Below are 16928 nucleotides of genomic sequence, written 5' to 3'. Positions count from 1 at the left end.
ATGATAATGCACGGCCCCATGTCGCAAGGATCTGTACACAATTCCTGGAAGCTGGAAATGTCCCAGTTCTTCCATGGCCTGCATACTCACCAGACATGTCACCCATTGAGCATGTTTGGGATGCTCTGGATCGACGTGTACGACAGCGTGTTCCAGTTCCCGCCAATATCCAGCTACTTCGCACAGCCATTGAAGAGGAGTGGGACAACATTCCACAGGCCACAATCAACAGCCTGATCAACTCAATGTGAAGGAGATGTGTCGCGCTGCATGAGGCAAATGGTGGTTTTCTGATCAATGCCCCTACTTTTTTTATTAAAGGTATCTGTGACCAACAGATGCATATCTGTATTCCCAGTCATGTGAAATCCATAGATTAACTCTATTTCTTGAACTGCATTGTTGGTTAAGGGCTTGTAAGTAAGCATTTCACGGTAAGGTCTATACCTGTTGTATTCGGCACATGTGACAAATAAAATTTGATTTGAATGAATTTATTTCAATTGACCGATTTCCTTATGAACTGCATATCTTTTGAAATTGTTGCATGTTGCGTTTTTATATTTTTGTTCAGTTTATATCTACTGTCTACATATTCTAAACAAATGATAATTGATTATGATGGACTGTCTCTGCTGTTGTCTTTTTGTGTTTTACTACACTGTGTAATGTCTCCTGAGTGGCGCAGTGGTCTAAGGCACTGCATCGCAGTGCTAACTGTGTCACTAGAGATCCTGGTTCGAATCCAGGCTCTGTCGCAGCCGGCCGCGACCGGGAGACTCATGGGCGGCGCACAATTGGCCCAGCGTCGTCCAGGGTAGGGGAGGGAATGGCCGGCAGGGATGTAGCTCAGTTGATAGAGCATGGCGTTTGCAACGCCAGGGTTGTGGGTTCGATTCCCACGGGGGGCCAGTATAAAAACAATATGTATTCACTAACTGTAAGTCGCTCTGGATAAGAGCGTCTGCTAAATGACTAAAATGTAAATGTAATGTAAATGTAATCCAGGCTCTGTCGTAGCCGGCCGCGACCGGGAGACCCCATGGGGCGGCGCACAATTGGCCCAGCGTCGTCCAGGGTAGGGGAGGGAATGGCCGGCAGGGGATGTAGCTCAGTTGGTAGAGCATGGCGTTTGCAACGCCAGGGTTGTGGGTTTGATTCCCACGGGGGGCCAGTATAAAAAAATAAAAAATGTATGCACTCACTAACTGTGTAAGTCGCTCCGGATAAGAGCGTCTGCTAAATGACTGAAATGTTAAATGTAATGTGTCTCTGTTCATTGTCTGTATGTTAACTGTCTCTGCCTGTGTGTGTCTCAGGGCTGGAGGGACTTGTGGGTAGACGATGCGTTCTGGCGTCTCCTCTTCTCCACCATCCTCCTGGTCATCATGGTGTTGCTGCGACCCTCCGCCAACAGCCAGAGGTCAGAGGTCAACATTTTTATAACAGACTATGTACCTGTCTAAGCATTTTCATAGAGGTCAGAGGTCATAGTATTAACACTAATAATATATACATATACAGTAGTGACAGTGTTGTGTTCTCGCAGGTTCTCCCATTCCCCTCTGATCGATGAAGACGATGAGGAGGATGAAGCAAAGGAACCCATGCTGAATGAAGCCTTTGGTGAAAGACTTTAACCAGTTTAACATTAGGATTTCCGGCCGCATTGCCACAAGTTTGATATAATATATGATAATAGGGATCTCTAGCAGGGTTGGGGTCAATTCCTGTCTAGCAGGGTTGGGGTCAATTCCTGTCTAGCAGGGTTGGGGTCAATTCCTGTCTAGCAGGGTTGGGGTCAATTCCTGTCTAGCAGGGTTAGGGTCAATTCCTGTCTAGCAGGGTTAGGGTCAATTCCTGTCTAGCAGGGTTGGGGTCAATTCCTGTCTAGCAGGGTTGGGGTCAATTCCTGTCTAGCAGGGTTAGGGTCAATTCCTGTCTAGCAGGGTTGGGGTCAATTCCGGTCTAGCAGGGTTGGGGTCAATTCCTGTCTAGCAGGGTTGGGGTCAATTCCTGTCTAGCAGGGTTAGGGTCAATTCCTGTCTAGCAGGGTTGGGGTCAATTCCTGTCTAGCAGGGTTGGGGTCAATTCCTGTCTAGCAGGGTTGGGGTCAATTCCTGTCTAGCAGGGTTGGGGTCAATTCCTGTCTAGCAGGGTTGGAGTCAATCCATTTCAATTCAGAAAGTAAACTAAATTCCAATTCCACATTTTCCTAATGGAAAAGCATTGACGAGAATTGGAATTGGAATTTCAGTGTACTTCCTGAATTGACCCCAACCCTGGTCTCTACAATGCCTTCAGAAAGTATTTATACCCCTTGACTTACTCCACATTTTGTTGTGTTACAGCCTGAATTGAAAATGATGAGTGATGTATGAATACTTTGTAAAGGCGCTGTATCTAACTCCCCATTCTGTTGCAGAGGGGGTGAAAATGAGAGGCACCAAGGCTGAGACTAACGGATCCCAGTCACAGAAACTACTGAGTAAAGAGGCGAGTCCATTCAATTCAAAACTACTGAGTAAAGAGGCGAGTCCATTCAATTCAAACTACTGAGTAAAGGGGTCAGTCCATTCAATTCAATACTACTGAGTAAAGGGGTCAGTCCATTCAATTCAAACTACTGAGTAAAGGGGTCAGTCCATTCAATTCAATACTACTGAGTAAAGGGGTCAGTCCATTCAATTCAATACTACTGAGTAAAGAGGTCAGTCCATTCAATTCAATACTACTGAGTAAAGGGGTCAGTCCATTCAATTCAATACTACTGAGTAAAGGGGTCAGTCCATTCAATTCAATACTACTGAGTAAAGGGGTCAGTCCATTCAATTCAATAAAAATAAAAACATGATTTATCCCAGAGGGGTAATGACTTTGGGCATGTCTGCAGCAACAGTGTCTTGTATAAGATTGGAAGGATGACTAATTTAGTCATCTTTTCACAGTCCAATCTGATTGAAGACACTGTTTACATATAGACAAATAAATAAATAAATGAATGTATCCTTTCTCTTGTTCTCAGGATGAGGACCTGAAGTGGGTCGAGGAGAACATTCCCACAACTGTTGCTGACGTGTGAGTAGGAACGAAAGGAACATTTGAGGTGCATTGGCCCAAGTCAAGCACTGCCACATTCATTCTAGAACTGGTCACCTTTCTGCTCTCCATTCAAGAAATGCTTCATTGGCATGAATGGTGGTAGTAATTATTTGCAAAAGCAATGTATATGAAGTATAATTTCTTTTTTGAATTTATTTGAGCTACAATATTAATAATTATATATAAAAAACAAAAATCATACATGAACAAATGATATACACCTCTCTCTCTCTCTCTCTCTCTCTCTTTCGCTCTGTGTGTCTCTCTCTCTCTCTCTCTCTCTCTCTCTCTCTCTCTCTCTCTCTCTCTCTCTCTCTCTCTCTCTCTCTCTCTCTCTCTCTCTCTCTCTCTCTCTCTCTCTCTCTCTCTCTCTCTGCAGAGCTCTCCCAGTAATGCTTGACGAGGAGGAGGTAAATAAGAAACTTCTCTTCCTGCAGCCTCATAATGACTGGCAGTCACATTTATGTCTATTAAAAAAGCTCACAGTAAAACGGGATATTTTGTCTTACCATCATTCAACAGAGACTCATAGGACACACGTTTCTCTCGCTCTCACTTTTTGTCCCCAGGAAATTCTGAAAACCAAGATGGAGAGATCCAAAATGGAATGACCGAGTGGGGGGGGGGTTTCACTGAGGCAGCCATTGATGGAGTTAAATGAAATGACACATCAGATCCAATATTTATGTACAACACTTTTTTTTTTTTTATGTTCCTTCATTCGGAGCTCTGCCATGCAGCCTCTTATTAAACTCTATGGATGTACCTAATGGCACTCTATTCCCTGTGTAGTGCACTACTTTTGTTTCCTTTTATAGTGCACTACTTTAGACCAGGGCCTACATAGTGCGCCAGTCGGCCATGATGCTGTATCCTCAGAGAGATAGGAGTGACAAGTCGACGGATATATAGCCAATAGTATCTCCTTTCTCTTGAAGTGTACACTCGTTCACTACCGCCCATAAAAAATCTAAACGCATTGGATTGGTGGAGGCATGGACTAGTTTCCACCCATTTTCCTTTCAAATCAGTGAAGGGAAGTGAACAAGTGCACACTTTTTGGGAGGAAGGAGAGATCATTGGGACATAGCCAGGGAGGGAGGGAGTTGAGTGAGCTAGGCAAGCAGCATTGCTGTAGAGTGACGTACTGCATGTATTATATTTGTGACCATGTGAAGATTTTCAGTTTTGGTAAATCTAGGGCGCGCATCCCAAATAGATCCCTATATAGTGCACTACTTTTGGCCCTGGTCAAAAGTAGTGCGCTAAATAGGGTGCCATTTGGGACGCGCCCCCCGTCCCCCGTCCCCCCGTCACTTGGCCCAGGGAGTCGGTCAGGCTGCCATTGCCACCTGTCTATATTCGTATTGACACACACACACATAGTGCAGTCTGATAATTTGTCTTAATATTTGCTAAATGCATTATTATGTGTCACCGTGGGGCTTTTCATATGTCCGTTTCTGCCCACTCAATCCTGCCTCCACCTCCCAAGATAATTAACTTGGAAGTCCCCCAACCCCTGGCACAGTGTGATCTACTGCAATATGGCTGCGGATTCACAGGCAGCCCAATTCTGATCTTTTGCCAATAATTAGGCAAAAGATCAGAATTGGGTTGCCTGTTGAAACGCAGCCCATGTGGCCAGACTAGGGCCCAACTGGCCCAGTAATTTATTCTACAGACAGCATATGGTTTTGCATTGTTAAATTGTCATGCATCCCATTGTTTCTTTTGTTTTGCAGGAAATAAGGAAGGTATCTAATGTACTGTAAAAAGTGGGTCTGCGTTGTAATTTCTTTGTTACATTATTGTATGCCTTTTTGCTGTTTGTTCTGGGATTAAAGTTTATATTAAAAACCTCGTCATAATTATGCAAATGAATACAATCCGTATATAGTATTATGTGAAATGGATTTGACCTGTGGGGTGATGTTTATACAAGGTGGGCATTATTCTCTACTACGACCCCTGTGCCAGAACGCTGGTGAAGACGGGTTTTGTTATAATTCATCCCTCGTGAATGTACTCACAGATTATCCATTCTGTTGACCAGATGGTCGAGTGGCCGCTCCAGCAATGGAAATACATGTCCTTAAAGATGGGAGCATACATGTCCTTAAAGATGGGAGCATACATGTCCTTAAAGATGACAAGCACAGCCCCCCCGGCACAACTTCGATATAAAGTTTATTTTTTTTTCTTTCTGAAAGTTGCCGGGGTATCACGTGTCCTATTTATATCAGTACAACCTAAGCATTACGACACTTCTATTCGATCAAATAAGCCATTACATTTTTTGGTTGACTAAATTCGACACATGCTGGAGGAGACAGATTTCGGGCGGAGTTGCACCTCTCGCTTCGCCTCTTCCTCTCGGATGTAACGCGAGTCAGTAAGGAGCAAGCCACTGAGTGTTAGCAGATATATATATATTATTATTATTTTATCTCTGGTGTTGGCTTATTGACAAGCAGAACAATTTGTACGATAAGTATTTAACCACTTCTTTCAGATTTCTTGTCGATGAAGTTTACAAGTATACGGTATTTTGCTACCCCAGCTAGCAAACGCGTTATCTCGTTAGCATTTTTGTGTGCGCTCGCTAACATAGCAAGTTAGCTAGCTAATAAATTACTATTTATTGGATGTCATGGCTTCATCGAATGACAGAGGAATTCTCTTATGGTTACCTCCACGGGTTAAAGAAACGGTTTGATCGGTGGGTGGGACTTGACATTTTTAGACGTGCCTTGTAACGTCGCCCCTAAAAGTGTTTTGTTATTGTCACTGCTAGCTACAGTAACTGTAGCTGACTAGCTAACGTTAGCGCATAGCTAGCTAAAACGGGAAACAACAGTTTCCCTCAACTAGCTACCAAGAAAGCGCCACAATGCATGACGCTTACGAACCGGTCCCTATCCTGGAGAAACTGCCTCTCCAGATTGATTGTCTTGCGGCCTGGGGTAAGTTGATATTGTCAGCTAGCTAGCTAGCTACAGTAGCAAGCTAACATAGCAAATTATTGTTGCCATACACTAGCTGACTAGGTAGGTACTAAGCTAGCTGGCTGGTTTGTTTAACAGATAACCAACTGATAACTCTCGCCAGCTAGTTGTAGCAAATGTAACTTGATGAGTTTTGAGTTGACAGACAATTGTAAACAAAGCAACCCTGTTTTGCACCTGGTCGAGAACTTGGGATGGGGTTTTTGTTGTTTTTGTTTGTAGAGACGTCCTATTTAATTGATACCGTTATGTTATAATGTCGCTCAGTGACGTGTGTTCCCTATGTAGTGCACTACATACTTATTGACCTTCTCTCCCGTATCACGTGACAGAGGAATGGCTTCTGGTGGGGACTAAACCAGGCCATCTCCTGCTCTACAGGATAAAAAAGGATGCAGGTGAATAAGAGAAAGACATCTGCTGCCAGTGTCCTGTGTCCCTGTCAGTGTCCTGTGTCCCAGTGTCCTGAGTCCCTGTGTCCCTGTCAGTGTCCTGTGTCCCTGTCAGTGTCCCTGTCAGTGTCCTGTGTCCCAGTGTCCTGAGTCCCTGTGTCCCAGTGTCCTGAGTCCCTGTGTCCCTGTCAGTGTCCCGTGTCTCGGTCAGTGTCCTGTGTCCCTGTCAGTGTCCTGTGTCCCTGTGTATTTGTATGCGTGTCCCAGGCCCTGTCTATTTGTATGTGAATGGTTGGCGTCTTAAAGCATAGTTTCCAGTGTCATTTTTTGTTGTTGGTTATTTCCTCATTCCTTAGCAGGTGTTTCAAACAAGGAAACATATCCTGTCTCTCTTTCTTCCTCATAGGTACCAACAGGTTTGAGGTGACTCTGGAGAAGTCCAACAAGAACTTCTCCAAGAAGATCCAGCAGGTACATTTTAGTCAGAGTGAGGATAGGACTTCACATTCTGTTGATGTGACAGTCATTTCTAAATGAGGTTATGTCAGATTAAAGAAATATAGTAGACACTCCGTTGTCCTAGCCGGGTTCAGTTGCTGTCATTGTGAAGCCAAGCATGGTATGATAATGACTGACGAGGATTTGGTGTGTGTGTGTGCGTCATGCGCTAGCTTAGCACCATTAGCTTCCTCCCTCTCTATGAGTACAACTCAGGGTAAACTGTTCATACCACAGCTTGAACACGTGACCGCCCACTTGACAACGTATCAACTAGTCGCGCCACCAAAAAGGATCCTCCTCGATAGCCCCAACTGGCGACATTTCAAGCTGTGGAGAGAGCGTACAGCCCGTCCTTATATCCGTTGCACTGGCTTGATCACAAACAGACTTGCACTCAGGCTACCATTGTCCCGCTGTCCAGTTCAACCTCCTCTTGTCTCTCCTTCTCACAGCTGTTTGTTGTGTCACAGTACAAGATCCTCATCAGTCTGTTAGGTAGGTGAAACAACATATTCTCTTCAGCAAACAAGCAGACATGTTGTTTACTTGAACATGTGGTTGTTAATCTCAGTAATCCATAGGTCATATGTTTTTAAATATTGCTTTACTGGGTGTGTGAACCCTTCTCCCCCCCCCCCCTACAGAGAACAACATCCATGTCCATGATCTGTTGACCTTCCAGCAGATTACTGTGGTCTCTAAGGCCAGAGGGGCAACGCTCTTCGCCTGTGACCTGCAGGTGAGATGACATAGTGACATAGTTTGTAAATGTCTTGACGTGAACCAGTGAATTCTATTTATCTGTAGCTCCTGTAAAGATATCTCCTGTAAAATCTGTTTCCCTGTGACAATGTACAAATATATCTTCTTCTTCTTCTTCTTCTTCTTCCCGCAGCTGTCCCCCTCAGGAGAGGCCCAGCTGAGGATGTGTGTTGCTGTGAAGAAGAAGCTTCAGCTGTACTACTGGAAGGACAGGGAGTTCTATGAGCTACAGGTAAGACAGGGAGTTCTATGAGCTACAGGTAAGACAGGGAGTTCTATGAGCTACAGGTAAGACAGGGAGTCCTATGAGCTACAGGTAAGACAGGGAGTTCTATGAGCTACAGGTAAGACAGGGAGTCATATGAGCTACAGGTAAGACAGGGAGTTCTATGAGCTACAGGTAAGACAGGGAGTCCTATGAGCTACAGGTAAGACAGGGAGTTCTATGAGCTACAGGTAAGACAGGGAGTCATATGAGCTACAGGTAAGACAGGGAGTTCTATGAGCTACAGGTAAGACAGGGAGTCCTATGAGCTACAGGTAAGACAGGGAGTTCTATGAGCTACAGGTAAGACGGAGTTCTATGAACTACAGGTAAGACAGGGAGTTCTATGAGCTACAGGTAAGACAGGGAGTTCTATGAGCTACAGGTAAGACAGGGAGTTCTATGAGCTACAGGTAAGACAGGGAGTCCTATGAGCTACAGGTAAGACAGGGAGTTCTATGAGCTACAGGTAAGACAGGGAGTCCTATGAGCTACAGGTAAGACAGGGAGTTCTATGAGCTACAGGTAAGAAAGGGAATCCTATGAGCTACAGGTAAGACAGGGAGTTCTATGAGCTACAGGTAAGACAGGGAGTTCTATGAGCTACAGGTAAGACAGGGAGTCGTATGAGCTACAGGTAAGACAGGGAGTCCTATGAGCTACAGGTAAGACAGGGAGTTCTATGAGCTACAGGTAAGACAGGGAGTTCTATGAGCTACAGGTAAGACAGGGAGTTCTATGAACTACAGGTAAGACAGGGAGTTCTATGAGCTACAGGTAAGACAGGGAGTTCTATGAGCTACAGGTAAGACAGGGAGTTCTATGATCTACAGGTAAGACAGGGAGTTCTATGAGCTACAGGTAAGACAGGGAGTTCTATGAGCTACAGGTAAGACAGGGAGTCCTATGAGCTACAGGTAAGACAGGGAGTTCTATGAGCTACAGGTAAGACAGGGAGTTCTATGAGCTACAGGTAAGACAGGGAGTCCTATGAGCTACAGGTAAGACAGGGAGTCCTATGAGCTACAGGTAAGACAGGGAGTCCTATGAGCTACAGGTAAGACAGGGAGTCCTATGAGCTACAGGTAAGACAGGGAGTCCTATGAGCTACAGGTAAGACAGGGAGTCCTATGAGCTACAGGTAAGACAGGGAGTCCTATGAGCTACAGGTAAGACGGAGTTCTATGAGCTACAGGTAAGACAGGGAGTTCTATGAGCTACAGGTAAGACAGGGAGTCCTATGAGCTACAGGTAAGACAGGGAGTCCTATGAGCTACAGGTAAGACAGGGAGTCATATGAGCTACAGGTAAGACAGGGAGGGAGGTGACATGGGGAGGGGGGGGGGGGGGGGGGGGATATACACCTCGTTTAGAGGGATATTGTTCACCAAAAGGTATTAACCCAATAAGGGTTTTTGTTGTTGTTTGTGTGTCAGGGAGACTTTGCTGCACCAGACATCCCTAAGTCCATGGCCTGGTGTCAGAACTCCATCTGTGTTGGCTTCAAGAGGGACTACTACCTCATCCGGGTCAGTTCGGCACATTACCAGAAAAACAGTCCACTCTGTGTATTTTAATGTTTTGCTGCAGACATGACAGAATGAAGTTCGACGAAGATCTATGAAGGTCTATGAGTCACAATGTTGCAGAGTCCTTGTTACCCTTCGGCCTCTCCTGGGTTGTGTTCATTAGGGCCATACTGTATCAAAACGTTTAAAAAAGGAAAACCAAAATGAGTGTTTTTGTCCTTTTTTTTTCTTCTCCATTTGGTGCCTAATGATCTCTCCCCTGGCGCGTCATCTCTCTCTCTCTCTCTGTCTTTCGGTGCCCTCCAGATGGATGGTCGTGGTTCCATCAAGGAGCTCTTCCCCACGGGGAAGCAGCTGGAGCCACTGGTGGTTCCCCTGGCTGATGGGAAGGTGGCGGTGGGTCAGGATGACCTCACAGTGGTCCTCAACGAGGAAGGGGTCTGCACTCAGAAGTGTGCCCTCAACTGGACCGACATCCCTATCGCTATGGGTACTAACACTAACTCACTCCTTTTTGTTTACGTTTGTGTAATACCTGTCGCGTCACAAATGGAACCGTGTTCCCTATATATGGGGCCTGGTCAAAAGGGGCAAGGGGAGCCATTTGGGACGCCAGAATACTTTCTGTCCTGACAATGCAAAATTACTTTTACACGCTAAAACTAAGGCTACCGTCCTGCCCTTTTTGGTCTCTATAGTAGATATTTTATATAATGGGTCAAATGACTCTTATTTGTTGTCTATAGACTCAATTGTAGTGTGATATGGTTTGAAAACTTGATGGTATCTCGAGACAGTTGCTAATAGTTTGTTTGCAATACTCCCTTCGTCCAGCAGGAGGCAGACTGGGTGGTGTTTGATGTTCCTATTCCTTAGTGGAGATTAGTTTCAAGTTTTAATGTCACGTGCACAAGTACAGTGAAATGCCTTTCTTGCAAACTCTAAACCCAACAATGCAGTAATCAATGTCAATGTAGTACTAAAAATAACACAAGGTAGAACAAAAACACACAAGAAAGTAAGAAGCCAGGGTCAGTTCCAGTACCATATTAACAATGTGCAGGGATACTGGAGTGATAGAGGTAGATATGTATAGGGGTCAGGTGACTATATACAGGGTCAGTTCCAGTACCATATTAACAATGTGCAGGGATACTGGAGTGATGGAGGTAGATATGTATAGGGGTCAGGTGACTATATACAGGGTCAGTTCCAGTACCATATTAACAATGTGCAGGGATACTGGAGTGATGGAGGTAGATATGTATAGGGGTAAGGTGACTATATACAGGGTCCGTTCCAATACCATATTAACAATGTGCAGGGATACTGGAGTGATGGAGGTAGATATGTATAGGGGTCAGGTGACTATATACAGGGTCAGTACCATATTAACAATGTGCAGGGATACTGGAGTGATGGAGGTAGATATGTATAGGGGTCAGGTGACTATATACAGGGTCAGTTCCAGTACCATATTAACAATGTGCAGGGATACTGGAGTGATGGAGGTAGATATGTATAGGGGTCAGGTGACTATATACAGGGTCAGTTCCAGTACCATATTAACAATGTGCAGGGATACTGGAGGGATGGAGGTAGATATGTATAGGGGTCAGGTGACTATATACAGGGTCAGTTCCAATACCATATTAACAATGTGCAGGGATACTGGAGTGATGGAGGTAGATATGTATAGGGGTAAGGTGACTATATACAGGGTCAGTTCCAGTACCATATTAACAATGTGCAGGGATACTGGAGTGATGGAGGTAGATATGTATAGGGGTAAGGTGACTAGGCATCAGGATATATGATAAACAGAGTAGCAGCAGCTTGTATGTGAGTGGGTGTGTAGAGTCAGTATAAATGTATATACTGTGTGAGTGTCAGTGTGTGTGAGTGTGTAGGGCCCTGTGAGCGTGTAGGGTCCTGTCAGTGTATAGGGTCCTGTTAGTGTGTAGGGTCCTGTGAGCGTATAGGGTCCTGTGAGTGTGTAGGGTCCTGTCAGTGTATAGGGTCCTGTGAGCGTGTAGGGCCCTGTCAGTGTGTAGGGTCCTGTGAGTGTGTAGGGTCCTGTGAGCGTGTAGGGTCCTGTGAGCGTGTAGGGTCCTGTGAGCGTGTAGGGTCCTGTGAGCGTGTAGGGTCCTGTGAGCGTGTAGGGTCCTGTGAGCGTGTAGGGTCCTGTGAGCGTGTAGGGTCCTGTGAGTGTGCATAGAGACAGTGGAAATATATAATACAAGGGTCAACTCAGACCCTGTAGTCATTCTGTTAGGTGTTTAGCAGTCTTACGGCTTGGGGACAAAAGCTGTTCAGGAGCCTGTTGGTGTCAGACTTGATGCGCCGGTACCGCTTGCCGAGCGGAAGCAGAGAGAACAGTCTATGCCTTTCAAAGCACTTCATGATTACAGATGTGAGTGCTACAGGGCGGTAGTCATTGTGGCATGAAGCCTTAGAGTTCTTGGGAACAGGAATGATGGTGGTCATCTCAAGACGTGGGGTTTACAGACTGGGACGATGAGAGGTTGGAAATTACAGTGAATATACCGTCCGGCCTTGCCTGCGCATGCTCTGACAACACGCCCTGGAAAACCGTCCGGCCTTGCGAGTGTTGACCTGATTTTTAAAGACCTTACGGCCTCGGAGAGCGAAATCACCCAGTCCTCCGGGTCGTTGGGGGCCCTCAAGCGTGGTACGGTGTTGTTATTGTCGACGCGTGCATAAAATGCATTGAGTTCGTCTGGTAGAGAGGCATCGTTTGGGCAAGATCACGGCTGGGTCTTCCTCTGTAATTCGTAATGGACTGTAGCCCCCTGCCACATGCAGCGGGCGTCGGAGCCTGTGTAGTAGGATTCCACCTTATTCCTATATTGTCCTTTTGCTAATCTGATGGCTCTGCGGAGGTCGTAGCGGGACTTCCTGTACTTGTTCCTGTCCTCAGCCGAAGCCTCAGCCATAGCCCTGTCCTTTAGCTTAGCGCCAACCAGTGTTAATCCCAGGCTTTTTATTGGGGAAGCAGCGAACCTTCACTGCGGGGACAACGTCACCGATGCATTTCCTTATGAAGCCGGTGACTGAGGTGGTTAACTCGTCGATGTTATTGGCGAAGCAGTCCTGTAGCATAATCTCTGATTCTGATTTCTCAACGGAGAGAGTCACATACTTCCTGTTTGAGCTTCTGCTTGTAAACAGGAAGTAGGAGTACAGAGTCATGATCTGATTTGCTGAATGGTGGACCTTGTATGCTTGCTTGTGGGTAGAGAAACACTGGTCTAGGACTCTATTGCCCCTAGTGGTGAAGGAGACGTGTTGCAGGAAGTTGGGCATTTTTAATTTAATTTTTAATTGTACCTTTATTTAACTAGGCAAGTCAGTTAAGAACAAATTCTTATTTACAATGACGGCCTACACCGGCCAAACCCGGACGACGCTGGGCCAATTGTGCGCCGCCCTATGGGACTCCCAATCACGGCCGGTTGTGATACAGCCTGGAATCAAACCCGGGGGTCTGTAGTGACGCCTCAAGCACTGAGATGCAGTGCCTTAGACCGCCCAACAAGGAAGGCAGCCTCCGGATGTAGCCTATCTTTTCCTACTTGTTTATAGCCTCGTACAGTTCCTTAAGTGCCAGCTTGTTATATATCTTGAGGTGGAATGTACACAAGAGTCACGATAACAGCTGAAAACTCCCTTGAGAGGTAGAAGAGTCGGCATTTGACCATCAGGTATTGCAAGATGGGTGAACAGTGGGTCGAGACTACCACTGCGCTCGAGTCAGAACACCATTTGTTGTTGATGAAGAGGCATTGATTTCCCTTGATTTCCCTGACTCTACTATCCTGTCCGCTCGGTGAATGGAGAATCAGAGGTCATCCTTCTATTGGCCAATAGAATGGAGGGAAGAGCTGGCCAGTTCTACCTTCGCCTTAATCTCGTCAGGATCCCCCCTCTCTTGCCTCTGTAACGCCAGCGTTTCCTATTGGATACCCTGGAAATTGGGTCGGAATTACAGAAGGAGACCAGGGCAGATGAGTCGAAGTTGAAGCTGGAATTGGGATAAGTAACTGCTGATCTGATGTTCATAAGTTATTGTCAGTTATAATAAATCATAGCAGATACATTTAGTGAAAAATGAAGTAAAAATAAACACCAAAAGAATCACAAAACGGCCAATGTTTGGTCGGAGCTCACATAATGGCTGCCTTACACCCTTGCGCCGTCTTTGGATGGGTTTTGCAGGGCTTGAATTTTAGACAGGGACTCCTTCTTCTCCTTCTTCAGAGTGCTGCTGTTAACTCTCCTCCTCTCGTAATCACTCTCTCCCTCACTTTAAAAAAAAAAAGGATCCTTTTTTAAACTTTGTTTTTTTGTACTGTGTCTAATGCCATTACCTCACAGTTGCAACACAACACATACAGGAGCACTGCTGTAATCTCTTGTTGACTAGACTGTGGAAACATGAGCATCTGACTAAATTATGCCAGATTTTAGTTTTGGTTTAACCAAGATTGCTATGTTGTCAGTTTTAGTTTGGCAAGTCTAGCTGTGGAACACAATGTGGAGCTGTCTTTTTTGGCCTGAGATGCCACCAGTCCAGTTTTCTAATGAGACAAAGAAAATGAAGTCTCTCTGTCTATCTGTATCTCATGGTAACAATCTGACAGGGGAAATGAAGTTCGAAGCTACTGAGGTTTCAATTCAAACAGCAATTTCCTCATTTAGTATGATCCGACTGATCGTGTGGTTTTGGCAGGAGGCAGGGCAGGAAGAGAACTGGCCAGCTTCGGCCCCTAACCCCCCCCCCCCCCCCCCTATATCTCCACACACACTTCCTACTCATCTCTGTGCAAGTCTGGCTAACTAAGAACTTGGATGATATGGGATCTCCCCCCCCCCCGTGATCTGTCAGTCTGTCCCCATTCCCCAGGCCAGTGTGAGGCGCTGTGAGCTGTAGAAGGAGTTGTAATGTGTCATTCCACAGCTGTAGATGGCTGGCTAAACTATGATTTCCTGTGTGCCCTGCTAGCCCCAAGGTCTCCAGTCTCTACACAGACTTACAGATAGAGCCTGTTGTATGGGCTTTGAACCACTAGAACCGTGACTTGAGGATGCATATTTTAACATTCTGATCCCAAAGTTGTTTGTTTCAGTAGGTCCCAGTGCTTTGTAGTCAGTGTTTGGTAGATACCTGGCTGTAATCCATTAGGAGTGTATTCTGTTGATAGTAATGATAATATCACATCAAGCCTCCCCTGTTCTTTTACCCACCTGTCTCTCTGTCTCTCTCTGTCTCTCTCTGTCTCTCTCTGTCTCTCTGTCTGTCTCTCTCTCTCTCTGTGTCTGTGTCACGAGAATTTTGTTATCTCAATGGTTGAAGTCAACTAACTTCTTAAATCTTTGAATAATTCCCAAAAGGTTGTAAATCTCTTAGTTTGAATAAATTAAAGAAAGACCCAATTCTGCAATGGTCAGCATGTTTATTCATGAGAGCGCTCTGCAACAAAATGGTCGTGCAATCTTTTTATATACACACGTCAGAGGAAAAATCCCACCCTGCTTTAGGCGGCTGTATTTTTCCACCGTACACATCAACTCACACCTGGGTTTAGCTGATGTGGTTTTCCTCAGCTCTCCTGACCATCAGGTCACACACACACGCACACGCACGCGCACACGCATACGCACGCACACACACGCACACACACTCCTTGCTCGGGTAGGCTGCATTTTTTTAGTTATCGCCGTCCTCACAATATTCTGCAAGCCTTTTTTTTCACTCCCCTTTCCCTGTGTGTTTTGGGAACCAGTCTCCTGTTATTGGTTTCAATCGTTTTGCACTTCTGCTTGCCTAATTACAAGACACAAATACTCTGTTGCTGGGATATAAACACATTTGATTAACTCTCTAAGCTCTAGTCTACTAATTAGTCATCCATTATTAGTTTAACTGAGGGAGTAACATTTTAGTCATATCTTACTCACACATTTCTTTATCAATCCACCCTTTGACTAAATTTCACACACACGTTTAAAATACATTCTTATTAAATGAAACACACAACAAGGCACCAACTTGTTTTGCATATTAAATGAATCACTAGTACAAAACACACTATAAAAATAAAATTTGTCTTGCATTGCTACCAAATGTTACTTCCAACCATAACTCACACTCCTTGTTAGGATTTTCACTATAACTTTCATTGAAAAGATAATACACTTAACATCAAAAATTGTCTCATCCAAGTTAGGTTCATCAGGGTTAAAATCTTCTGCATCGTCCACTAGCGCGGGAACGATATAGGACGTCATTCCATCGGTCTGAGTAGGGAATGGGCCCATCTCCAACGCCTTGCTCACCAACCCTCAGACACAGGGAATACCCGTACAAGCTATAGCTGCACCCAGAATAGTTGCAACAATAGTTTTCCATTTACCAAACATTTCATCAACCCATCCAGTCAATGATGTATTCACCCCCCCAGTTCTCAGCCCATTCTTCACTCAATGCAGTGAGACCTGCCAGTGCTCTAGTTACTGTACCATCTGGGGCTGTATTGTTGGGGATAAACGTACAACGATGACCTCCCACCATCTTGCAAATCCCGCCCTTCTCTACTGAAAGCATATCGAGAGCCAACCTATTCTGTCAGGGCATGAGTGAGGTGGCGGATAGTTGGTCTGAGATTCCCTTCACTGCATCCTTTGTCTGATTTAATGAACCTTTGTTGATTGTAATAGATGTAATTAATCCAGTCAATATTTGTATTAATTGTAACCCAGCAGAAAAACGTTGTTGTAAACCCTTCTCCAATTTGATCTGCGATTCGCATTACTTTGGTGTCTATAACATTGATAATCTCCGGGGGGTCATGGTGAATTGGGGTGTCTTAACATTCTCTTTTTTAAGAGCGAATATTTTAATATCAGAACAATTAGGTGAGGTTTGGTTTGATCCCAAATCTATCACACAAGAGAACATGGTCTGAGGCATAGGTGCAGTTAAAAGGACTGGCCTACCTGTTGAACAGGCATAGTTTGGCCCAACGCCCTAGCTGTGTTGTTCATCCACTTTACCCAGAAGTTCTCTTTTGAAATTCCTTCTACTTCTCCTTGGTTCATTTCCTGCATGAGGAAATGTTCTACCCTTGGTGGTTTAGTGCTATTTAGGATTCCTTCTGAGGGCCTTCCAAAGGGTGTTAGACTAGTTTTTTATTTTACATACCTCTGGTGATAACATTGGATCTACCTGCTGTTCTGTCCCGGGGGTGGAAGATTCATTTCTCTCCTGAAAAATGAGCGTCCCACATGTATTTGCCCCGACATCAACACAGACCCAATAGTTCCTTGCTATGTCATCTTGCATAAT

At 45.1% G+C, this 16928-nt stretch overlaps 2 protein-coding genes across 3 annotated transcripts in view; both read left to right on the top strand.

The window, feature by feature from the left end:
* LOC311103183 (transmembrane protein 87A-like) overlaps nt 1–4984 on the top strand; it is a 19686-nt gene extending 14702 nt beyond the window's left edge. Inside the window, exons 14-19 of the mRNA XM_084144736.1 lie at nt 1320–1423; nt 1550–1626; nt 2426–2496; nt 3026–3078; nt 3482–3512; nt 3672–4984. Of these exons, the coding sequence (XP_084000862.1) occupies nt 1320–1423; nt 1550–1626; nt 2426–2496; nt 3026–3078; nt 3482–3512; nt 3672–3713 (378 nt within the window). The 3' untranslated portion in view covers nt 3714–4984. The remainder of the gene's footprint in view (nt 1–1319; nt 1424–1549; nt 1627–2425; nt 2497–3025; nt 3079–3481; nt 3513–3671) is intronic.
* Nucleotides 4985–5492: 508 nt separating this feature from the next.
* Nucleotides 5493–16928, top strand: part of LOC311102784 (vam6/Vps39-like protein) — a 61261-nt gene continuing 49825 nt past the window's right edge. For both annotated transcript variants that reach the window (XM_084144198.1, XM_084144197.1), the window contains exons 1-8: nt 5493–6068; nt 6443–6508; nt 6909–6973; nt 7456–7498; nt 7648–7742; nt 7899–7997; nt 9467–9559; nt 9866–10049. In XM_084144198.1, coding sequence (XP_084000324.1) covers nt 5996–6068; nt 6443–6508; nt 6909–6973; nt 7456–7498; nt 7648–7742; nt 7899–7997; nt 9467–9559; nt 9866–10049 — 718 coding nt within the window. In that variant the 5' untranslated portion in view covers nt 5493–5995. The remainder of the gene's footprint in view (nt 6069–6442; nt 6509–6908; nt 6974–7455; nt 7499–7647; nt 7743–7898; nt 7998–9466; nt 9560–9865; nt 10050–16928) is intronic.

Source organism: Coregonus lavaretus, assembly GCF_964263955.1.
Source record: "Coregonus lavaretus genome assembly, chromosome: 27".
In the NCBI taxonomy this organism is placed as follows: Eukaryota; Metazoa; Chordata; class Actinopteri; order Salmoniformes; family Salmonidae; genus Coregonus; species Coregonus lavaretus.
Note: the sequence above shows the minus strand (reverse complement) of the source record. Positions and strands in the feature narration are given on the sequence as shown.